The sequence below is a fragment of the Emydura macquarii genome, unplaced genomic scaffold (genome assembly GCF_026122565.2).
Source record: "Emydura macquarii macquarii isolate MOO-44397 ecotype Brisbane River unplaced genomic scaffold, CSIRO-AGI_Emac_v2 contig_1551, whole genome shotgun sequence".
Lineage (NCBI taxonomy): Eukaryota > Metazoa > Chordata > Testudines > Chelidae > Emydura > Emydura macquarii.
Genome location: NW_027131688.1, coordinates 12898924 through 12924436, shown reverse-complemented (window position 1 = coordinate 12924436; position 25513 = coordinate 12898924). Strand labels below are relative to the sequence as shown.

The 25513-nt window shown below is 44.8% G+C and overlaps 1 protein-coding gene across 1 annotated transcript in view; it reads left to right on the top strand.

The window, feature by feature from the left end:
• The window catches only part of DHRS7 (dehydrogenase/reductase 7), a 36895-nt gene that overhangs the window by 7423 nt on the left and 3959 nt on the right, over positions 1-25513 (top strand). Inside the window, exons 2-5 of the mRNA XM_067554894.1 lie at positions 12561-12713; positions 17590-17696; positions 18833-19072; positions 24215-24337. Coding sequence (XP_067410995.1) covers positions 12561-12713; positions 17590-17696; positions 18833-19072; positions 24215-24337 — 623 coding nt within the window. The remainder of the gene's footprint in view (positions 1-12560; positions 12714-17589; positions 17697-18832; positions 19073-24214; positions 24338-25513) is intronic.

Here is a 25513-nt window from a genome sequence, read left to right as displayed (position 1 = left end):
GCAACAAGCCCTTCCCGCTTAATAACTTCCACGACAGCTGCTTAAAGTGCCTGGGAAAAATGCATAGAAAGGATAAGTGCAGGATTTGTAAGGGATTCAGGACGAGGACTAAAAAGGACAGACAGATCTGCCTGAAAGACCTATTAATGGAGGCGGCACTGAGACCAGCCTTGGAACCGCCCCATTCTGACTCGATGCTGAGAACATCAGCTTCAGGGCAGAGCGCATTGCCAGCACTGGGGTCTTCTCAATACTGCTTCTCTTCGCCATCACCGAGGAAGCGGCAGAAAAAACAGTGTTCTGAGAGAGGTCATTCCCCCCGCACTGAAGAACAGGAAAGTAGGGCTGGGCACAGCTCGCATCGGGGCAGCTGGAACAGGGCTGTCCACCCAGGGCAACAGAGCCCCACGAGGGAGCCACCCCCGACTCCAGGGAATGGAAGGGGGCCCTGCCAGCTAATGGTACCATCAACCCTGAAGGCATTTCAAGTGATGGCCCTCCCACCCCTAGACATTCCTCAGTGCCAGAGAAAGAGAAGGCACCAATATCAAGAGGAAGCTTGCGATGGGGCCTCCGCAGTGGACACATCGCTCTCCTAAGCCACACCACTGCTCTGTATCACCACGGCCCCAGCTGCCAGCGCAGAGGAGGTCCTCGCCTTCACAGCACTGGTCCCTGAGATCGTACTCCCGGTCCCCCATACCAAGACACTCACCTGCAGTTGAGCAGCCCCGATCCCAGTCCTCCCAGTACCAGTCCTAGTCTTCCTGCCACAGGTCTCTGACACCTCACTGCCCAGCATCATGCCATTCACTACACCACCGGCACTCACCAGAACATCACGGGACTGAGGTTCCAGGCACCAGTCTCCCTCCCCACGGCACCATCCTCCAGTACCACAGGGTGGCCAGGTGGAGGCACCATTAGGTCCTCTGTGGTCTCCAGGAGAGGAATCCTACTTCAAGCTCTGAAGGGGAACCCACTACCTGAACCAGCCAGCATCAGCCATCAAGGGTGCAAGAGTTGGGTTCGGGCCCTTCAACATCAAGTCAACTACATCAGCCCCTTTGGCAGGAGGAGGAGATACCACCACCTCTCCCTCATCTTCTTCATCCCCGGATGAGGCAGTCACCATCACGGGGTCCCTCAATCCTGTTGAATGACTTTCGAGCCCACCTAGAGCTCCTCAAGAGGGTGGCCTTCAATCTTGGCTTTGGGGTAGAGGAGCTCAAGGAAACCACGGACAACCTCTTCAACCTACTGAAAGCTGCGGTGTTGGCCCAGGTTGTGCTGCCAGTACATGAAGAGGTGCTCAAAGTGGGCGAGGCCCTGTGGCAAGTGCCATCTTCTCTGCCACCAACATCCAGAAGGGCTGAAAAGAAATACTATGTCCTGGCTAAGTGATTTGAGTATCTCTTTATACACCCTCTCCCAGGATCTCTAATAGTGGCAGCTCCCCACAAGCAGGATACTAGGGTCAGGTGAGCTGGACCCCAAAGAATAAAGACACCCAAACAAGTCCAACTTTCTGGAGGAAGATTTATTCTACAGCCAGCTTCCAATTTAGAATTGCCAACCAGCAGGCACTGCTGGGAAGTACAATTATAATATTTGGGACTCCCTGAAAAAATGAGTCACATGAGCACATGCAGAACTTTGCCACCAGCTTGGAGGAGGGCAAGGCAGTGACCAGACCTGCCCTATAGGCAACATTGAATGCAGCGGAGTTGACGGCAAGATCTAAGGCCTTGGTTGTGTCCATGTGCAGATGTTCGTGGCTACAATCATCCGGTCTATCCCAGGGAGTGCAACAAACTATTCAGGATCTTCCATTTGACAGCAGAGCACTCTTCTTGGATCAGACTGAGGCTCGACTCCATGGGCTGACAGAGTCCAGAGCCATCCTGCACTTGTCAGGCCTAAACACATCACAGGCCTCAAGATGACAATTTTGCCCTCTGCAGCAGCAGCTTAAATTTCAGGACCCTCCACGTTTCAGCTTCTGCAGGAGAAAGGATAAGGACAGAGGCTTCAAATGCCATCGCTCTGCCCTGACCTCCTCCTCTACTTCTTGCCTGGGGCCCTCATGACACCCAAGTGGGCAACGCCAGCCATTTTGAGGGTGCACCTGAGGACGACGTTCCAGTTTCTTTCCAGGATCCGCCTTCCCGGTTATTCCTGAACCGCCTTGCTTCTTTCCTCCCTGCATGGGTCCAGATTACATCAGACTATTGGCTTCTTAACATGATTTCAGTGGGCTACATCCTGTAGTTCTCTTTGCCCCCTCCCAACCACCTTCCCTTCCCGTCCCCCTTCAGGGACCCCACTTACAAGCAACTTCTCATTCATGAAGTGGAAAACCTTCTGAACCAGGGTGGGGGTTGTGAAGGAAGTTCCTCCAGACATGAGGGAAGGGGTTTTACTCCTAGTACTTCCTCATCCCCAAGGCGAAAGGGCGCCTCAGACCCATCCTACACCTGGGATGTCTCAACAAATATCTCAAGAGACCGAAGTTCTGCATGGTCTCCCTAGCCTCCATTATCCCTTCTCTGGATCCAGGAAAGTGGTATGCTGCCCTTGACTTTAAAGTATGCATATTTCCACATTGCAATATTCCCTGGCCACAGTTCATGGTTGGTCATTCCCATTATCTATTTACAGCACTGCGCTTTGGCCTTTCCTCTGCCCCAAGGGTATTCATGAAATGCATGGTGATGGTGGCCGCACACCTGAGGCGCTGGAGAATGCAGATTTATCTTTACCTGGACAACTGGCTAATCAAGGGCAAGTCCCAGTCTCGGGTCTGGAACAGCCCCAACCTAGTGCGGGTTACCTGAGCCTAATGATGACCGAACAAAAATTGACATTATCACTTGTCCAGCGAACAGTTCATTGGGGTGGTCCTTGATTCAACCCAAGCCAGGGCCTTCCTCTCAGAGCCTTGATTCAAAGCCATGTCAGACCTCATCACGCACATCCACACTTTTCCCCTCACAACAGCCCGAACTTGCCTCAAACTACTGGGTCATATGTTGGCTTGCACGTACGTGATGCGCCATGCATGTCTAAGACTCAGGCCACTACAGTCGTGGCTGGCATTGGCATATACCCTGAGCAGATGCAGCCTGGACCACGTGGTCACAGAATCCCCGCATGTCTTGTCATCGTCTGAGTTGGTGGTTGAATCCCCATTCGATGATGCGGGGCATACCCTTTGAAGGGTTAGTCACCTTGGTCACATCTGGCTTGCCAACTATTCCTCCCTTTCATGTCAAGCAAAGTAGTCCAAGTTGTGACGGACAATACTGCCATGATGTTTTACACCAACAGGCGAGGCAGAGCCTGCTCTCCAGCCCTGTGTCAGAGCACATACACCTATGGAACTTCACAGTTTGAAACAATATTCATATCATGGCTTCTCATCTCCCAGGGGCCAGGAATGCCACAGCAGACCTCCTCAGCAGGTCCTTCTTACCTCACAACGAATGGTCACTCCATCCAGAGGTGGCAAACTGATCTTCCAAAGGTGGGGTTCTCCCCAAGTGCCCCTTTTTTGCATCCAAACTGAACAAGAAATGCCATCAGTTCTGCTCAATGAGGGGTCGCTATCTGATGCCTTTCTTCTCTTATGGACGGGAGCTGTCATGTACATCTTCCTGCCAATACCACTGATAGAATCCTGTTGAAGATCAAGAGAGACAAGGCAGATATGATCCTGATAGCTTCCGCATAGCTGCATCAGCATCGGTGCAGCATGTTGCTGGAACTGTCAGTTGTGGCCTCCCCCCTCCCCTCCAACTACTACGTTGGCTCAAACTCCTCTCCCAGAACCACTGCCAGCTCCTACACCCGGACTTAGGATCCCTACACCTGACAGCATGGATTCTGAGTTGCTAAACATTGACAATCAGGCATGCTTATCTCAGGTCCAGTAAATCCTGATGGGCAGCAGAAAACCCTCCACTAGGATGTCATATCGGGCCAAGTGGAAAAAATTCACCTGCTGGGAGTCAGGCCAGAAAATCTCACCTCAATCCTGACTATAATAGGCTATTTGTTGCATCTTGAACTTCAAAGCCTAGCTATTTCTTCATTAAAGGTCCATCTGGCAGCCATCTCTGCATTTCACCTTCCGATCCAAAGGAAATCATTTTTTCCCCGCTATATGATGGTTAGGTTCCTTAAAGGCCTAGAGAGGCTTTACCCCCCAAGTTTAGGACCCGTTGTCCCCCTGAGATCTGAACCTAGTTCTAACAAGGTTCACAGGGCCCCCCTCCCCTTCAAGCCCTTGGATACCTGCTCCATGTTGCTCCTCTCCTGGAAAGTGTCCTTCCTCATAGCAATCACCTTGACACGAAGGGTTTCTGAGATTAGTGCACTCACCTCAGAGCCACCATACACAGTGTTCTGTAAAGACAAGGTCCAGCTGCGACCCCACCTGACCTTTTTACCCAAGGTTGTGTCCGTTTCATAATAACGACGACCTATTTCTTCCAATGTGGTTTCCAAAACCGTATAGCTCGAACAAGGAATGTAAATGGCAGACACTTGATATCAGACGTGCCTTAGTTTTCTGCATCAAAAGGACAATATCCTTCCATAAGACATGCAACTCTTTGTCGCAGTGGCAGAAAGAATGAAAGGCTTCCCGGTTTCCTCCCAGAGGACCTCCTCGTGGATAACTTCCTGCGTCAGATTCTATTATGAGCAGGCAAACGTACCTCTGCTGGAAATCGTTCTAGCCCATTCCACCAGAGCGCAAGCCTCTTCGGCGGCGTTTCTGGCACAAGTACCGATACAAGACATCTGTAATGCTCTGTCTGGTTCTCGGTGCATACCTTCATGTCCCATTACACCAGCAGGTGTGGGACGACGCCAGGTTGGCAGAGCAGTGCTGCAGACAGTGTACCTGTGAACTCCGAGCCCACCTCCAGGGACACTGCTTGTGCGTCACTTGGAATGGAATCGACATGAAGAAGCACTCGAAGAAAAGACTTATCTGCATAACTGCTGCTGTTTGAGATATTTTGCTCATGTCCAGTCCATGACCCACCCTCCGTCCCTGCCTTCGGAGTTGATGGCAAGAAGGAACTGAGGGAGCGTAGGGCCGGTGGTGCCTCATATACTGCGGCATGAGCACGGGGCTCCAGAGGGCACAAGAGCCGGCCCTACGGATGCTGCTAAGGGGGGAAAAAAAAATCCCAGTAACTGCACATGGATGCACATGCACATAGACAAGAATGGATATGAGGAATGCCTCTCGAAGAATAACCATTATGATCACTTTCTTTGACAGGGTAACAAGCCCTGGGGATGGGGGGAGCAGTAGATGTGGTTTATCTTGACTTTAGTAAGGCTTTTGATACTGTCTTTCATGACCTTCTCATAAACAAACGAGGGGAATACAACCTAGATGAAGCTGCTATAAGGTGGGTGCATAACTGGTTGGAAAACCGTTCCCAGAGAGTAGTTATCAGTAGTTCACAGTCAGGTTGGAAGGGCATATTGAGTGGGGTCCTGCAGGGATCAGTTCTGGGTCTGGTTCTGTTCAATATCTTCATCATTGATTTAGATAGTGACATAATGCAGTGGAGGGCAATAATTTTTGCAGAGGGGCCACTCAATGAATTCTGGTAAGTCTCGCAGGCCCCATGATGCTGGAGTGTCAGGCAGCTTTCGGCCAGTCACTACCTGAACTTCTGGCTTCCAGTCACATGACCAGAAGCAGGAAGTTCAGGTAGCGACTGGCTGAGAAACTAAACTGCCCGACGTTCCAGTTACCTTGGCAACTGAAGCGTCGGGCAGCTTAGTGATTCTCGGCCAATCGCTTCCCGAACTTCCTACTTCTGGCAGCCGGAAGCTCTGGCGTAGCGCTTCTGCATGGCGAGCTGTCAGGCCGGACAGAATAGTTAGATGGGCCGCATCCGGACCTCAGGCTGTATTTTGCCCACCCTTGGCATAGAAAGTACACTTATAAAGTTTGTTGATGATACCACGCCTGCCAGCAAACGTTGGAAGTGCTTTGGAGGGTAGGATTAAAATTCAAAACAATCTGGACAAACTGGAGAAATGGTCTGAAGTAAATAGGATGAAATTCAATAAGGACAAATGAAAAGTACTCCACTTAGGAAGGAACAGTCAGTTGTACACATACAAAATAGGAAATGGCTCTCTAAGACTAAGTATTGCGAAAAGGGATCTGGGATTAATAGTGACTCACCAGCTAAATATGAGTCAAGAGTTGCAAAGAAGGCAAACCTCATTCTGGGATGTATAGGCAGGAGTGTTGTAAGCAAGACATGAGACATAGTTCTTCCACTCTACTCCATGCTGATTAGGCCACAACTGGAGTATTATGTCCAGTTCTGGGTGCCAAATTTCAGGAAAGATGTAGACAAATTAGAGAAAGTCCAGAGAAAAGCAACAAACTATTAAAGGTCTAGAAAACATGAGCTATAAGGGAAAATTGAAAAAAAATTGGGTCTGTTTAGTCTGGAGAAGAGAAGACTGAGAGGAGCGGAGGGAATATGATAACAGTTTTCAAGTACATAAAAGGTTGTTACAAGGAGAAGTTAGAGAACAATTTTTCTCCCTCCTGAGGATAGGACAAGAAGAAATGGGCTTAAATTGCAGCAAGGGCGGTTTAGGTTGGACATTAGGAAAAACGTATTAACTGTCAAGATAGTTAAGCACTGGAATAAATGGTTTAGGGAGCTCCATCTTGGGAGATTTTAAATAGCAGGTTAGACAAACACCTTTCAGGGATGGTGTAGATCAGTGGTTCTCAGCCAGGGGTACACATACCCTTTGGGGTATGCAGAGGTCTTCTGGGGGTACATCAACTTATCTAGATATTTGTCTAGTTTTAAAACAGGCTACGTAAAAAGCACTAGTGAAGTCAGTGCAAACTAAAATTTCATACAGACAATGACTTGTTTATATTGCTTTGTATGCCATGCACTGAAATGTAAGTAGAATATTTATATTCCAATTGGTTTATAATGATATGGTAAAAATGAGAAAGTAAGCAGTTTTTCAGTAATAGTGTGCTGTGGCATTTCTGTATTTTTATGTCTGATTTTATAAGCAAGTAGTTTTTAGGTGAGGTGAAACTTGGGGGTATGCAAGACAAATCAGACTCCTGAAAGGGCTACAATAGTCTGGAAAGGTTGAAAGCCAGGGTCTAGATAATACTTGGTCCTGCTGTAAGTACAGAAGACTGGACTATATGACGTTGTGAGGTCCTTTCCAGTCCTATGATTATCATACCATGCAGCCCCCCCAGTTCCCAACTTCATAGGGGCTTGTATGGAAGTCATCACTGTCTCATGCAGTGGCTGCTGTCTTTGTTAAATGGGCTTGAGGCGTTTCCAATTATTATTATAAGGTAATTATATTAAAATGATTATTATAAGGTAAAGTTTTTAGCCCATCTATACATCTTGTCAGTCAGAGAAGCAGTAACTGTGAAACCAATTTTACTGTCATAGAGGCAGGATGCATTTTTCCCCAATATTAATTTCTCTTATAGGGATTTCTGCTCATTGCAAAATACAAGCTATTGACAGATCCAAGACCTTTTGTCACACATTTTAATAACAGTGTTGTCTTTAAACCACAAATGAGATCAACATTCCATGCTAAAGGCTTTCTGAACTGCTAAACTCTCACATTTTGAACAAACTATTTCCATTCCACTGGGTTCACTCAAATACGTTGGGTCAGATCGTCAGCTGCTGTTAATCAGAATAGTTCCAATGAAGTAAACACTAGCTGAATATCTGTTCTGGTGTTGGAAACACAAAAGGAAAACTTTAGCATATGCCAGATTGATGCAACGTAAGAACCTTGAAAGCTTCCAAAATCTGTCAATGAGTGAAAGCAGAGTGATATAAAGTTGTACATACTTATCTTTTAATATACAGTATATAAAGCTATAAATAGGGGTGGAAACCAAGTTCAAAGTGTCAGTTTTCTTGCAATCTCTAACAGTTTCAGGTGTTTGTTCCACCCATGTGACGAAAGTATGCCTATCATTGCAGTCACTAACATCTGTTAGTTATGTGCTGCCTGTGTCATGCTGCTCTGTCAGTTGTATTCTTACTGCAAGCAAATGAAATTGTTTAGATGTATTTGCTATTTGTTAGATGACATTTGTCTTATAAAATGGTGATGTGCAGTATTTTTTAATAAAGCAAACATTTCTTACGTTACAATTTTAAAAGCAAAACAAAATTGAACCAAAGGTTAAAGATACAAGTGAAGGAAAAACACAAAATAAGCCTTAACAACTCAAACATGGTTAAAGGTATGTACAATGATTTCCACCACAATCCCAGAACAAAGTGTGCTGAACTTTGGTAATAACATGCCTATCTATGCATGCTATACAACACAATTAAATATACTGGAGCTCATCTATGTAAGGGAGGAATAAGAAGGTGTCAGACTTTCTTAATATCTTTTTATGAATGTAGTCCTCAGTTTCATTAAAGCTTAACTAAAAGGATCCCAGATTTCTTATTTTTCTCAGCACAGCAATTTGGAGCTTATGTAGCAATAAGGACTTCCTCAACTGTAAATTTTGATGACAGTTAAAATCTGTAATTGAAATTTATTTAAATCACCTTCTGCTGGCCCCTGTGCTTCTAGAAAGATGTAATGGGGGAGTAGAGACTCAAAGACGAATTACAGTTCAACGTCCATTCTCCTTTATTACCAACTAAACAGACACTTTTTTTAAACATCTCATGCTCTGAGGTGCTTTTGTGAGGAGGGATGTGTACTGTACAAAGTGGCAACATCTGGGAATAATGTAAAGAAAATCTCTCTAGATTCTGCCACCCATTCTCATGCTGAGTAATAACTTCTGTAATTTAATAGCATGGATTTCAGTAGTTGCGAATGAAGGTACTGTTCAGTCTAGGTACATCTACTTCGCTATGGCGAGATACAACTTCCATCTCACATAGATGTACACATGCTAATTCTGCTTGAGCTAGTGCTTAAAAATAGCAGTTGGGCCAGGGCATCTCAGCTTATAGTCCTGCCCAGTTCCCTAGATATGCACTTGCTCAGCTAGCCGCAGCTGCTGCCTTTGCTGCGGCATCCCCGGTGCTAAGTTTAGGCACTAGCTGCATCAGACCTAGAGCACAGAGATCTCCTTGCGTTGGGGATCTCACCTCCTGTGTAGACGTACCCTCTGCATAAGGGTTGCAGAATCTGGCCAAAGGGGTGTTGCTGCTGCTTCGTAATAAAACAGATTGCAATCTGAGGGGTGTGCACAATATATGTAAGAATGGGGAAGGCAGGTTAATAGCCATAAAACAGTTAATATACGGTCCCATGGTATACATGGCAGCTGGAGTCAGGCTGCAAGTTCCATCACTGGGGGGATGTGGGGAGTTTGTCCCAGATTGTAGGCATTTGTTTGTCGCCCACCTATGGAGATGGATGCTTGATGGCCCTGTTTCTAGAGCATAAGCATGGATTGGGTCCAGTAGAAGTGAAATGTTGCATAAAATCTGTTGTGCTCTCCTCAGAGTGGGTAAACATAACACGTTTAAGGTGATTAAATGTGAAGAACGGTTCCATCTGCCTGGCCTACACTGGGACTCTCTAAAACTGTAGTGATTCATATCTCTGTCTGCCCCTTCTCCTTTCCCACTGGTCAAATGAAATAGAGGCCTTGTGTTTATATACCGGAGCTATGAAACTCCAGGAAAAAACCCAAACTGCACCAGAGGGGTATCTGAATTTCTTAGCTGGCTGACACATACCGCTATGCTGTGCAACCTCTCGTGTATGTTACGTATCATAGCACAATAGTTAATCATTAACACCATTCTATTGTAATTGTATTTTATTTTAAAACACTCATTTAAAACTGAACCAGTAAAAGTTCTTCAAAATCAGAACACTCAGAGTGGAAAAAACCAGTTCTTTCATTTGGTCTCCAACAGTACTCTATTCCAAGTTCTTTGCAGAACAGCAACACCCAAATACCTCATGTGCTTGCCAACTTACCGTACCATAATATAGGGAAATATCTTTTTTTTTACCTCCACTGAACAGTGGTAGTGAATCAGTCCTAATAGTTGGGGGGAGGGGGCAATCTGATCAGTAGGAGAGAGGAGATTAGTTTTCAACAGCGAGCGGAAGAGGGGACAAAAGTGTCCATGTTGAGAGGACAAATGCAATATCCTCTGTGGTTCAACAAGTATTGTTTAATTCTATAGATTTTGAGGGGAGGGGGGGGAGTGTTGAGGAAGGGAGGGAGTGTGTGCCTGTGAGATGAACCCGATGTCCCTCGGGGCTAACAAAATCAGAGTTTGGGATGTGTTGGGATACACTACAGGGGGAAAATTCTATATTAAACATAGTATGATGATGTAATTTAAAGACTGCACTGTAATTTACAAATGGGCAAAATTTAGGTTGCATATGCCATTAATTCTAGAATTTTTTACCTTCTGAGCACTTATCCGTGGACCCTTAACGTGTGGTTGGTTATACACTGAAAAGTGACTTTATAAAAATGCTATTGTGAGGTTCCTTGTTCTTGGGTTTTGCTCAGTTTATACTAGAAAAAACATTGTCGCTGCTAGTGCTGCAAACAGAACTTGAGTTCTGAAAGTCCAGCTGTGTTCTTTTCATTTTGCATGTTGTTCCTGGTGATAAAAGGCTTTGGAGATTAAAATGAAGACACTGGTGATCCCTGAGCAAACTGGATACCTATAGTGGGGTTTACACAGCTCTGATGAAACACTATTCACAGTGCGAACTCTAGGTATCACTGCAATACACAGGGGAGGCAAAATAGAAACATTTTTGACACAAAAGTCAGCAGCTATCATTAAACAAACACAAGGATCAGTTCTGCTGAGTTAAGAGGGTTCAATTTTAATATATAGTCACTTTTTAAATGTCCTAATTAGTTAGGGTAATTTATTTTTTAAAGAGTTAGGGAATCTTTTTCATCTTTGGCTACATATCTGCGGAATGATCTGGCCTACGCAAATGTCAGGAAGTAAGAGCTTGAGGTGGGAAGTTTTTGACATGGAGCTGAGTCACATGTGCAGTAACTCTAAACAGTTGCCACCAGCCCGTGACAGATGTTAGTCAAGATGCCTAAGGCACTGCTGGAAGGCGCTCTGACACTACGGTGATGAGCACAGCATAAGAACCTCCATAGACTAGAATGCCGATGGCACTCTTAAAAATCCCACAAGGGGGTGTGGTTGGTTTGTCTTGGGGAAAATCCCACTAGCCCCCTAGCTGCGTCTTCATTTGCCTAACCACCTTCAAAAATCTGGCCCTTAAGGCCTGAGCCGCCCGCAAATGTCTGAGGAACACCTATTGAAAAATCCCATTGATTTTAACGGATGCTGCAGGAGTGACTGAATGAAGCGGGACCCGCACCTCGATCTAATTCAAAATAAAGTGGGTGAACTCTCACCCTGCCTGCACTGCGTAGCTTCCTTTGATACACATATTAGCCTTGAGATCTCTAGTTACTAAGCAGGGGCGGCACTGGGGGGGCCTTGCCGCTCTAGCCACCCCAAAATTTGCCTTAGCAGCTGCTGTTCTCCAGCCTCCCAGCTCTGAAGGCAGTGGGGAGAGAGCGGTAGCTGCTGGCCAGGGCACCCAGCTCCAGCAGCAGCGGAGAAGTAAGCCCAGGCCGGGGCAGTGTTACCCAAGAGCAGCCCACCAGAATGCACCACCCAGGGCAAGTAGAGGGCCCATGGCTCCCCCCAGTGGCCCAGACTGACCCACTGTGGCCTGGGTTCATGGGCCCCACCCCCGCCACAGTCACCGCTCCCTGAGCGCCATGAGAACTCTGCTGGCCCTGGAGCCGGGTACCCCCCCGCCTAGGCAGGTCTTGCCATCTGGGAGCAGCTGCCAGTGCTGCATACTGCCTGGCTTCAGACTTCTAGCCTCTCACCTGGCCAGGGAGTGAGGGCTTGGGGGGAGGAGAGGAGGAGCGAGGGTGGGGCTTCAGGGGGGCATGTGGTGAGGAGGGGCTATGTCCCACCTCAGCCTCCCTCCCCCAACCAGGAAGAGCCTGCCATCGCCCCTGTTACTAAGAAATCCAGGATTAGGAGAGTCTCTAAACAAGAAATGTCCTGTTTAAAAACTCTGAAGATCAGACTCATTTGTTTGCATTGTTGCCTATAAATCTCTAGGTGCTGCCTTCCATAATTTCAGAGTTCTGTGCTCGTTTCTCTCTGTATGATGAGGTCAAAGGAAGTCCTAGATGTGCAGGGCTTGCTTAAACAGACTCCCAGAGTCCCGTTCCTTCCATCAGGTATAAATAACTAGTCCATTGTTTAGCCTGAGTAGGCTTGGATTCAAGCCATAAGAGAAAACAGTAGTAAAAATTATTTCACATCTGTTCTTGATAAAGATAATGTTTTACCTTTTATAAAGTAACAGAACTCAGAATTCCTTAATTTCTGCTCAATAAAATCAAATGCTGCCCCTGTAACTATTTATTTAGTAACTAAATTACTCTGCTGTTGGCAGTGATCTATAAACTGCTTTCTTGGTCACTTCGACAGAAAATGAACTGCCTGACAAGGTCGTCTGGGTGACAGGAGCCTCAAGTGGAATTGGAGAAGAGTTAGCTTACCAGCTAGCCAAGATAGGAGCTCTCCTTGTGCTCTCTGCAAGAAGAGAGAATGAATTGGAAAGGGTGAAAGAGAAGTGTCTTGGTAAGTAAAAAAGTAACTTTCATACTATAGATCTAATTTTTGCCATGATAGAGTTGTTTTTAAAAAAAAGGTACAACAGATATAAACTCCTAATTAAAAAAACATATATACACAAATATGAACTTACATTGATAATAATCAAGAGGCTTTTGAGTTGTGTATTCTAAGAACACATTTCAGAAAGCTCCCAATGGAAGGATGCAATGTTACAGGAGCATTAAATGAGAAGTGTTTAGGTGACTAAAACTGCAGATAGGTGCTTTTGACAATCCCAACCATCTGCAATTTTAGGCAACTTCACAGTCTGGGCCTCTTTCTCGTGAAAATAAGAGGCTGTTTTCAAAAGGAACACTGGGGCACTGAGCCAACGGTGTGCAGTCATGTGGAAATTCTGGCAGAACTTAGCATAAAGTTACGCAATGTTCGAGCAGTTCATGATATGCAGCTAAACTTGCTTTTGTGGCAGTTAGTGAAGATCAGTGCTAAAGACTACAAACTTCAAACAGACCGGCTAGGAGGAGCTGTCATCCTGGGTAATCAGCATTATATCAGCACTAGGGCAGTACCAGAATATATGTTAGAATGTACTTACTTGAAACATACACCAAGGACATGCAGGAGGACTCCTTCAGCTTAGCTGAAACTAGACTATAAACTTATTCAGAACTTCACTTCTGCTAATTTGAAGGACTCCTTCTGAATGTCTGCTTTGGGCCAGGCACACGGGGTTTAGGGTCCATTTAATGCAGCACCATGGAGTAAAGTAGCTGCACCAGAACTGAGAATCTGTCCCTATGGTGCTGGAACAATACTGGCTACTCATCATCTTTCATTCCGATCTACTGCCCACGCTGCCGGATCTGGCATGTAAAGCCATTTCCTTGGTTGGTGTAAATCAACTGACTTTGGTGGAGCTATGTTGAACTACATCAGCTGAGGACCAGATCCATAGGAGTTCACTTGTATTGTGTCATCATTATCCTGGAATGAGACTAAATATCACCTCTTCTGAATATAGGAGGGTTGGTTGAGGCAATGGGTCCCACTCTTGACTAGCGCAGACGATATTTATAGTTGATCTTCCAGGCAGTAATTTTGGCGCAACTGTGCGTGTGTGCATACATTTACACACACTCTCTCTCTTTCGCTCTCTCTCTCTACAGTAATCCTGTGAGGTTCATGATGGGCTGCCTGTTTTAAAAGCATCATGCTGCAATAAATTATAAGTATTTAGCTGAAGTGCATGTGGCGTAATTAGAACAAATAGTAACTACAGTAGCTGTGCAGAAAACTAAAATGACAGCAACTTAGCTAGTTAGCAGACGTTTAGAACTTTTTGAAATGTATATTTCAAATTGTCTTGTTCAAGGCAGACTCTTCACCCTGTCACATCTATTGTCCTTCTCAGTTGCCAGAGCCAGAAACATTACTGTGGAGAACCAGACTGCTACGTCCATGTGCCAGTTCAATAGTGCTACATTATCTGTCACCCAGATCGTATAGCAGGGGTGGCCAAACTTGCTGACTCCTTAAGACCCCCCTCCCCACTGGGCAGAGTCCTGTAGCCCCACCCCCTGCTGCAGGGCAGAAGCGCCGAGCTCCCCACCCCAGTCTGGTAGGTGGAGAATGGGGGGTGGGGAGGAGCATAAGGGGCTCTGCAGGCCGTACTTTAACTGTAAAAGCCGTATGCAGCTCAAGAGCCACAGTGTGGCCAAACCTGTCATATATCTTAGACATGTTGGGCTGGAAGTGACCTGGAGGTCATCAAGTCCAGCCCCCTGCGCTGAGGCAGGACCAAGTAAACCTAGACCATCCCTGACAGGTGTTTGTCCAACCTGTTCTTAAAAACCTCCAGTGACCGGGACCCTACAGCCTCCCTTGGAAGCCTCTTCCAGTATTTAACTATCGTTATGGTTAGAAAGTTTCCCCTAATATCCAGCCTAAATCTCCCTTGCTGCAGATTAAGCCCATTGCTTCTTGTCCTGCCTTCAGTGACCATGGAGATCAATGGATCACAGTCCTCTTTACAACAGCCCTTAACCTATTTGAAGAGCGTCATTAGGCCCTCTCTCTGTCTTCTTTTCTCAAGACTAAACACGCTCAGTATTTTTGTCCTTTCCTCCTAGGTTAGGTTTTCTGATTCTAGCAGAGCTTACAAGTGACCCTCTTTGTCCTTAATTTTGCCTTGCACATGCTGATTGGGCAGCTAGCACTTTCAGAGTCTTTCTACAGTGCAGCCATCTTATAGCACCTAAACTTCTTGGTGGCTGTAAGTAACTCTCCCTCCCTGTTACAGTTGGCTGTGAGATTATGCTGCTATAGTCCCTGTTGTGTAGACATGGGCTCGATAAACAACGGAAACATTCAGGCACCCAGGCTGCCTTTGACATGTTGGAACTGGGTAATGGTGAGCTTTCACAGGTGTCCCTGAGGAAATAGTTTAGCCTGCAGAATCTTTATTACTGGTGTTGATGAATGAAGTGCCAGCTGCAGTGGCTTTAATCTCGACAAAATGGGGCTACTGCATCCAGGCGCACAAGCGAGGACTTAGCATTTGTGGCAAAGGTTACGTCTATATAATTTTAAAAAACCAGTTGGTGGGGGCGAGGACAAGGTCCAACATTTGCCCAGCATTGTGGAAACAAGGTTCAGTTTTGCCTGTGTATATTGAATTGCAGTGGATGTAATCATTAACAAATCATGCTGCAGTCCTCTACTTTCTCTCCAGTGTGCAGTTGATGGAAGGAGAAAGATCAATGTAGTTATGGTCCAGAAACAATCAAAGATGAAACGAGCACTAATTAGCAGGTAGTGTCTAATTAAAAACACTTAAAACAGATGCCAGGATCGGGGGGTGGGGGGGTATAATTTTGTTGCCTTTGCTGTGTGGAGAAGACTCACAAGCCACTATTTAGGCAGCAGGCCCAGTACCGGCCCAGTACCAAGGTGAGAAATGTCAGTCGTGCAAAACAACTAGAAAAGCTGACGTATTCAGCGTGAAGACTTGGAATCGGTGGCACTTGGCTGTGCTAACGTATTCATCAGCCTGAAAGCATCCTAAAGAGTGCTCAGCATAAAAAACAGACACATGATGCAATAGTTAAAATAGCTTCGCATTTAAGCCTCTCAAATCCTTATTCATAACCAAAAGAAATTGACAAACACTAGCATTCCGCTCTACCGTAAAGGACTATTAACAAAAGAAATGGCAGCTTGGTCATGAGGAATTGGGGATTGGCCAAGGAGGAGAGGTGATATCTCTGGGTCTTTCCCCTGCCCTCTCAAGAAGAGTATGGATTCACTGACTCAAGATGATGAAACTGCTCAGAACGCAGGACTGGCTTAGAAGTTTTGGGATCTGTGAGTTGGCATGAAACAAACTCCGGCTAGCTTTGTACCAAATCTTTCTGCTCCTTCATTAGAAGCAGGAAGTTGTCAGCACGCATTTTAAGCCATATAATCTGAGCGCCCTTGATATGGAAACTGAGGCAAACAATACCACTGTTCAGGATGGAATCACATTTTAATGTAAGAGGGAAGCCAGTTTAAGATTCTGAAGATCTATATCATTTACTTTAGTGCATGATTTGTCCATTAAAACTCCTACAAAAATTGTTGGGGTCTTTTTGTTTACATGTTTCCTTTCTCTCCTGTTGAAAGGAAAATAATCTGTTTTCTGAAAATATACTGTCTGAGTGGCCTTCCCAGTAAAACCAGTGTGCGTGCTACATTTGTGATAAGATTGTGATAGGATATCTTGGAGCACTGCATGGCCTTCTGATGCTTTTCTTATTCTTGTGGGAAGTACTTAAAATCTTTCACGTCTCCTAGGCAGCGGGCATTAAAAATAGCCACTGAAGTCACGCTAACCTTCCCTGACACTCTGATTCTTGTCAATTAGCCTTACAAGTTTACTGGGATTTGATCTCAAGTGACATTCATGTTTATTGTGTGTGTGTGTGTGTGTGTGTGTGTGTGTGTGTGTGTGTGTGTGTCTCTCTCTCTCTCTCTCTCTCTCTCGTTGAAAAACTTACAGTAAAGCTTAATATTTGAGTGCTTGCTCACATGTCAAATTAGGTGTGGCAAGCCAGGGTGTGAATCTACTGTGCACCAGCTTGCTGTGTTGACTAGCTTGCCATGTGGATGAGGCCTTACTTCCTACAAAACTCATGAGCGTGCTTTAGTGGTTACGCTTGTGAATTTTCCACTGTGCCTTTATTTTTCATGACTATATAGGTTTTTAAAAATATTATTAAAATGTTGAGTTTAAAAAGACAGGACACTTAGTGTCTTTTTTTGCTTAACTCTCCATATAATCTACCTACACATACAGCTTTTATTTTAATCCTTTTTCTGCCTTGAGAAGCTGTTTCTGTAGACACACAGCAGTAACCACATTCAAGATTTTCTGGCCTCAGGCTCAGATATTGTGTACGTAGCCAGGCCGTCAGAGAGGCCGCAAGCTCTCAGGAGTACACACAATTGAACAGTTTAACCCCCAGGCAAAATGTGAAGGATCCTGATACTTTGTGCTTCTGTGGGGCTTGGCTAAAGTCTTAATTAAAAAATATATTTTTGCATTATTTACAAGGAATGTACACAATGGAGTGTATCGGTATATTGTTCAAGGTACACAAACCCATTTCATTTAATAAGATAGTACTTTGTATTGGTACCGTTAGAATCAACTAATGGAGTTCTATCCTGTGTCTGAGAAAAAAGAATCTGTTCCCACTTAATGGAATTTCCTTTTTGGAAGCTGTTGGTGGTGAGGCTGTTGGATTTACTTATTTATTTATTTAAAATATCAGGAATTGAATGTACTCCATCGGTGTTCTGGCTGGAATGCTCCTTTTAAATACTTTCTTTTATACAGAGATCTCCAACTTGAGCAGTAAAGATATCCTTGTTTTACCCCTTGATTTGATGGATAGAAGCTCCCATGAAGCTGCAACCAAAACCGTTCTTCAGCATTTTGGCAGAGTGAGTTGAATTTTGGGCTCAGTCCCTTCCCCTTGGTTTATACCCACCCCATCCCTCCACCTGTATTCTTTAGCACTGTTTTTATTTCCAGGAACTCAGTGACGGTGACTTTATCTACAAGTTGTCCATTTTGTGTGCGTGTGTGCATGCCCATGCATGCGTGTGTGGCTGCTAAGTCCTTGATCCTACAATTATTTGGTTGTGTTCATGTCATTGGCTTCAGTGGGGGTCTGCACAGGTGCAACAATGAGCAAATAACTTCTGAGTAAGGATCTAGGAATCTAATAATCTGATTGGCCCTGATCTGTGGCTGCATAACCTGGCTTCTAGACCCATACTGAAAATGGAATAACCATAACTTGTGTGTGTATTGATCTGAAAGTTGAACACAAGGAAGCAAGTTCAAAGAGCTTCATGTGGCAATGGTAGTAATACCTGTTTGTGTTAGCAACCAGGCACAACCGAAATATGCGTAACTCAAAAGCTGATTTTCCCACCCCCTTCACATTCTTGAGATGAACAAGTATTTTCTTGTGCATAGGTGTTCTGCTGCAGATGCCTAGTTCTAGGTATGAAGTTAAAGGAATGACAACAATTTGAAATCCAGGCATTTTAATAAAGTAGGACGTTTGAGATAATGCCCACAATACCCCTTCCATTTTATGGTTTTACAATCTGGTGTTTGTAACTGTCTCTTTGTCCCTCATTGCTGTGTACTCCAGTGGAAACTCTGGATCAGTCCATGCGGACCAGCTTGCAGGAGCAGGACCTTAGATGTTACTTGCTACAAGTTAATTTAAAAAAAAAAAAAAGCCTGTAATGTGGCTTTCATCTGCAAGTGTTCCTTTAACAGACCTTGGCTACTACTCAGCATAGTTATATTGAGCTATTTTTGTCGGCTTTTTGCTAACCCAACACCAAAATTAGCCAAACCTCAACTTAGACTTAATTGTAGTGGGTTTCTACCGCTAGAGTGAATTAAATATCTCCTACAGCAGCTATTATTGTCTAGCTTTTGTAGCAATGAGCCACTATTAGGGGCAGAAAAGCTGGTCAAGACAGAGTGGTGCTTGCTTAGGGGAAAAATATGGAGGTGGTTAAAAGATGTGTATTAATTCATCATTTCTTTACTGAAGATTGACATTTTGGTGAACAACGGTGGACGTTCCCAGCGCTCCTTGTTTGTGGATACGAAGGTGGATGTTTATAATGCCATAATGGAACTTAATTACCTGGGTACAGTCTCCTTAACGAAACATGTCCTGAGTCACATGATCCAAAGGGAGAAAGGGAAGATTGTAACTATGAGCAGTGTCATGGGCATCATGGGAGCCCCCCTCGCCACGGGGTATTGTGCCAGCAAGCATGCCCTCCAGGTAAGCGCAATTCCATCTGGCTTTTCAACGAGCAGTCTTGGAATACAGTGACTGTGTATCTCCTGCACACTTTATTGCAATAGCAGCTGTTCCTTGTGGAAGGTTTTAGTCTAACCAGCATCCAGCAAGGAAAGAGACTTGGCTGAAGAAGTGCAAGTGTATTGTGGTTCCCCCACCCAAATGTTTAAAAGCTCTTCAGAATAGAAGGGGCTGGTTATGGACGAAACTCCATTCCCACGCCTGTGCACAGTTGGTGACAACGAAAAGTGCCCTCTGTCCTTCCTTCTCTTGTCTTTGGATAGTGAACCACGCACTGTTGTAGAGGACTGCAGGGGCTTCAGGTAGGGCTAACTGATTTACAGCTGAAATGAGCGCATGACTTTCTGCCAGCTGTCTTCCAAGGTAAAGCAGTGTGGGGGTATTGGGATCCAAAACCATGAGTTAGGCCCTCCAAAATCATAAGTGGTCTAAAAATCACAAGATCTTGGGTTTTTTTCCCCTTTTGCCTTCTGGCTTTGGAGCTTTTAGGGTGCCCCCTTTCAAGCTTTTCCTGGCCCTTGTGGTTTCAGAGAACTTTTCCCACCCCCTTCAATGAAAGCGGAGTTTCTCATAATCACTTGACTCTAGGAGGTGGGGCTTTAAGGAAGACACCAAATAGCACAAGACACAATAAAATCACAGAATTTGGCGATGCTGTATATCATTGGGCATACGTCAAATCATCAAAAAATAGAAACAGTTGAGGTACGATGTACTTCTGTATATCCCTGTTTCCTTGTAAGGCTTTTTTATACTGGTGTAAAACCCAGCCTGTTATATCAAAAGGATTATATATATACTACCTGTCCAGAAATGTAAGGGGTTTTTAAAATGTGTGTATAATTATACATACACTGTGTTCACTTTGATATGGGGGTTTCCTTATTTATTTTTGAAATAGAAATAATCCCAAATGAGACCTACAGCCTTACTAGCTGAAATACATACATCTGAAGGAGAAATTGGAACTCCTTGAGAAGGGAACAGAAATTCATATTCATAGGCTGGAATAACTGAAGGAATTTTGGGCCCAGTCCTTTCAAGCATTGAGCACTTTCATGGCTTTCAAAGAGAATCAGTGGCTCACGGCCCCTCTTATGTGGTATCTTTTAGCATCCTGCCCTTTATTCTCAACATTTCTTGCAACAAATTGTGGGTGGGGGAGGGAGTGTTTATCTTCACCACTGCAGAAGGCTGCAATAGATCAGGAAACAAAATGGCTCTAAGGGTTGCATAGAATTTGCATAACCTTGTGGGATTAGATATGACCTGTCTTCAACACTGTTCTATGAACTGCTGCTAAAGTGATTGGTTTTCAGCTTAAACTGCAGTTATGGTCAGTGACAGTGTGAAATGGCAACTTCTTACTCAACACCTGACTTGAAGGTGCACACAGCAGAAATTTGCTTCGTTTACCGAAATAGAATTTTGCAAAGCAAAGGGCTGGCACCATAAGCAAGTCAGTAAGTTGAAAGAATGAGCCCTTTTCTATTGAGGAGACACAAGACAGTTGTCAGCTGTTACTGAAAACTCCTTGTCAATAGAGATGAAAGAGGCAGGAAATATACCACTTACTGCTGAGATCATAGATGGAGGTTGGAGCTCTCCGTTAAAAAGTTCCCTTTGAATTTCTACACGGAGGAGAGTTGATCTGGAAGTCATTGAGAGAATAAGCATATGAACATGCACACCCTTTCCCAGGGTCATTGCTATAGTCTTGTGTCTGTCTGTAAACTCAATTATGAATGCTTTTTAGTCTAAACACAGTTCATCCTTTGTACATTGCCATGTGCACACACAAGGCTCTATGACCTTTAGACGTAGAACACTTTGCTAAGTGGTGTTAAGGTTGAGAACATAGATCAGTAATCCAAAAGGTAAGAGCGTTACAATGTCTTGGCTATTTATAAAAAATAAGGTTCAGGACACTGAGAGTTAACCTTAAACTTAATCTAACATTTGACAGTGTGGAAATGAACAATTAAACCACTCCAATAGCCTTAATCTATAGCAAAAGGAACCAGCCTCCAATCTTCTTTCCTCTGTTTCTTTCGCACCTAGAGCCTGGATCTACAAACTCCTATTCACATAGATATCTACTGAGTTGTGAGATCAGGCCTCTGCTTTGCAAGATGTAGGTTTTTGGGTTTTTTTTACCAAAGACTTTTAAGAAATTCAGGCTAGAGAGATGGAGATTGCCTTGTAAGAGTCCCTGTATTAATCCACTGACCACACCACACTGCCATCCTCACTTTACCACTTCACAAACATTTTAATAAGTCTGCATTCTATAAATGCACAAACGTTCAATCTGAAGCCACTATTCTTAAAGACTTGAATGCATAATACGAGTTAGTGTGACCCGGGAGTACCTTTACGTTAGGTCTCAAAGTGGCTATAATTACATGAGCTGGGTCCAGATAGATGTAATTGTTCTGTATTTGCTGATTCTTAATTGGTGGCACATAGTCTTAATGAAGCAGGATGGACTTCAGTATGCTCTTCAGACAAATTCCTAATTAGATAATTGGTAGCACATGGAGCCTCAATGGGGGCAATGACAGCCTTCAGTATTCATCCTAATGAGGACTTTGGCTAATTGGTGGCACATGGAGTTGCACTCAAGAATGACCAGTGATGTCTTAGCATGTTGTCTAATCAAGACTGTCTGAAATAGGTGTCCTTTGCTAGAAGTAAAGGCAGCTAGCTCTTACACAGCAGCAGTGCAATTAGGAGCAGATCATCTTAGTGCTTGTGGTCACTGAGTTGAAAGTGCATACGGATGGATGAGGCTGTTTCTGTTCTAACACCATCGCCCCCACCCGCAAATGTGTCCCTGCGAGGGAATCACCGGGGTGGAGTTAGGGTTGCTGGGTGGCCTAACTGTATTTCCATACTTTCAAATGTTGGGCTTTCTTTAAAGCCTACCCTGATCTTTAGGTTTTTTTCCTTGACAGTGATTGTCTCAATAGCAATAATATAAAATCATTGATCCGTACTGTGTCACTGCAAACAAATAAAAACCATAGCAGCAAGTCTTAAAGCCCAGGTCACCTGACTCCGGCTTATGGAGCTTGCACCATGGCAGTAAAAATAGCTGGAGCCCGGGTTCTGAAACCCGATGAGGGGACCGGGTCTGAGAGCCTGGGCTCCTGCCTGAGCCTACGCTGCTGTTTATAGCAGCAGCCCTGTGAGCCTCAGTCAGCTGATCCATGCTTTGAGACCCTGTGCCATGGGTTTTTTACGCAGTGTAGACATTAAAGCACTGTGTGGACAAAGACCTTAGTTAAAAATTCTGTTATGAGCCAGAATAGACTCCAGCTTACTTCCCGAAGCTGTTGGCTCTGCAGAACCTACAGAAAAAGGGAGACAAAGTGTTTACTTTGGTAAATGTGACTTTGAATACTGAATACTTAAATGGCAGTTCCGAGTAAGAATCTGCCTTTTCTACATTGTTGCTCTTCAGAGTAGAGCAGCATTTCAAACAGAGTTAAGGAGAACCTAACCTCGCTGTGGAAGAAAAAATACTTAATTGATTGTCTCAAGTAACACAAAACACAATACTCCCCATACAGCAGCTCTCTTATTGGACATACCTGCACGTTCGCTTAGGTAAGGAGTTATCGATGCAGTGAAGTAGAGAGGACTGGTTACTTACCCCTTTCCGTTATGAATTCTCAGCTAGAAGTTTCTCAAAGCAGCAATCTAATAATAAACCTGCAGTATGTTGGGGGATGCTATTTTGGCCTGCTCACTCCCACACTGTGGTATGAAGTCACATGGTAGCATAGCCCCTGTGGAAATCTGGGTGGTAAATAGACTCTGGAACTGCAGGATGCATCTACCAAGAGGGTTTGTTCCTGACTCAGTTCACCAGGCCATAAATGGACTAATTTTCAGTCATGGACTCCATGCAGAACACGTCTTTGAGTCGCATGTTCCCCAAAGCAGCTCCTGTACAAATGTTAACAGCTACAGAACTTGAGCAAGACAGCACTCTGGTACCCTAAAGAGGAGTAGGGTATGTCTACACTGCAGTGGGAGGTGTGATTCTAGCAAATAAAGACACACCCCAGCTACCTTTTGATCTGAATCAAAGCTAGTTCAGGTAGCGGTAGCAGTGAGCTCCTGGCAGCGCACACTAAAGCCATCCGCCCAGGCCCCTGGTTACGTGCTTTGAGCGGGCGCCACCCCTGCTGCCACAGCTTCACTGCTGTCGTCCACAGCTAGCTTTGACTAACTCGCTCGATCTTGCTCCACATGCAGCGTCGCAGCTCCTGAGTGCAGTGTAGACCAACCTGTCGTGTAATTCAAGCTCAGCTTGACTCATGCATTTCTCTGCAGGGTGTCCAAGTCTGAGCCCAGGCCAGTTCCAGGTGGAGCCAAAGGCTAAACTCCCCTTTGAATTCAGGGGTGCAGAATTGGAGACTGTGAGCGCTCGGTGCAGGTTCTTGCTGCCCTGTGTTCCCTCCGCCCTGTGGCATAAAATCCTCATCCCTTACTTCAACGAACAGTTGCTATCATCATGTTTTACTGTCTGCATGAAGAGTTGAGAGAGGCGATAGGCTTTTGATTGCAAGGGATCCTGCAGTGCTCCTCCCTGCAAAGCTCCCTTTGACAAAACACCAGGGGTCTGATTCTCCAAGGCACTGAGCCCTGTGTGCTGCCACTAATGTCACTTGGTGCTAGAGAGGCTCAGTACCTCTCAAAATCAGGCCCTATAATACTTTGCTGGTGGGTGTTGTGCAGACCTAAAAACGGCAAGAGTGGGGGAAGCTTCTGCTAGTGAGATCCTGCTGCTCCCGAGAGCTGAAGGAAAGTGTCGGAAGTCACTGGTGCCTCTCTCTCTCATTCATTATGCAAGCCCTTAACCACTAGTTCAGGCTACTGATAAGCATTCAAACTGGTCATTGAACATGAAAGATCAGAGATCCGTGCTGGTGATCACATTTAGTACAATACCTGGAACTCCTACAGCAGAATTAGAGCTTAATGCTCAATAAATAAGTTAAGCCTCATAGTACCATGGTGAGCTACATGAATATCATTCTGTGGATGGGGAAACTGAGGCATGGGGCGATAACATAACTTCCTTTCTCCTAGGGTTTCTTTAATTCTCTTCGTCCTGAACTTGGTGACTACCCTGAGATAAACATTACCACCATCTGTCCAGGACCTGTCCAATCCAAAATTATACACAATGTCTTCACTGAAGAGCTCTCGAAGGTAAGGCGCAGCTGTCTCCCTGCTGAAACTCTGCTACAGTAGACGCTAATTCTCTCACAGGCCCAATTAGCCTTCGTTATATTGTCCAATTTAGAACCGAGCTCCTTCCTGCTGGCAAACATTAAGCTTTCAGCAGCAAAGAGATTGTCAGCTAATGAAAGACCTAGAGTGTAATAAAGAAACTTTATATAGGTCCAGATTTGTAAAGGTATTTTTAGGCACTGTAATGCTCAGTGTTGTAATGTCCAACTGATTTAGGAGCTTGTTTTTTCCAGAAGTGATTTAGGCACATAGGGGGCCCAAATTCCTTCGGCAATGGGATTTTAGGCTCCTAAATCAGTTAGGCGTGGCAACACTGATGCCACCATGTCTAAATATCTTTAAAAATCTGGGTCTTAGTCTCTAACTTCATATGGAATCATGTCCTTACTCACCTTAGTAAACTTTGTACCCTCCCTTTCCTATGTGTGCAGGTGTGTTAAAAATCTTTGTAGGTGACTGATTTGGTGCACCCCTCCCGCCCCCAGAGGGGCAACCTGGAACCTGCCACTATGCAGCCAAGTAGTGGTTGCAAAGTCCCTGGGTAGTCACCTTGTACTCACCCCCTTCCACAGCAGAATCACCCTGTTCTGCTGCACAGAAGCCCTTCGCAGCTGTGGGGGAAGGGACTGGATTAGTCCCCTAGAACTTTGAAATGCAGAATACGGTAGCTGCCACATAGGCAACTTTTGTCTGCTCAACTCACAAAGTTCCTTATTCTGTTGACTCTATGATGCAATCACTGGCAAAGCTCTTACAGTCAACAACATCAAGGCATGCATTCCTAATTCCTATTGAAAGCCGAGAAAAATCCCTCACATTCCAAAACTCTTTCAGCTAAAATATCCTGCAAGAAACCCTCTAGAAATTGGTCAACAATTTTTGTGTGTCTACAAAATCTACCCAGCAACCATACTGCCTCCTATAATTCCACACTGGGTGGGGAACAAGCTGCCTCTACTGTACGTTCAACCCACGTTCTGGCAGGTGTTCGTGTAACTGTATTTTCAGAAGAAATAAAATATTGTGTCTAAAGCTCTCTGTAATATTAGAACCCAGCTGAGAGCAAAACCCTGGAGAGCAGCATCTTCATTTGATTCTTCAAAAATAAAATAAAATAAGCTTCTCAGGCTCTTA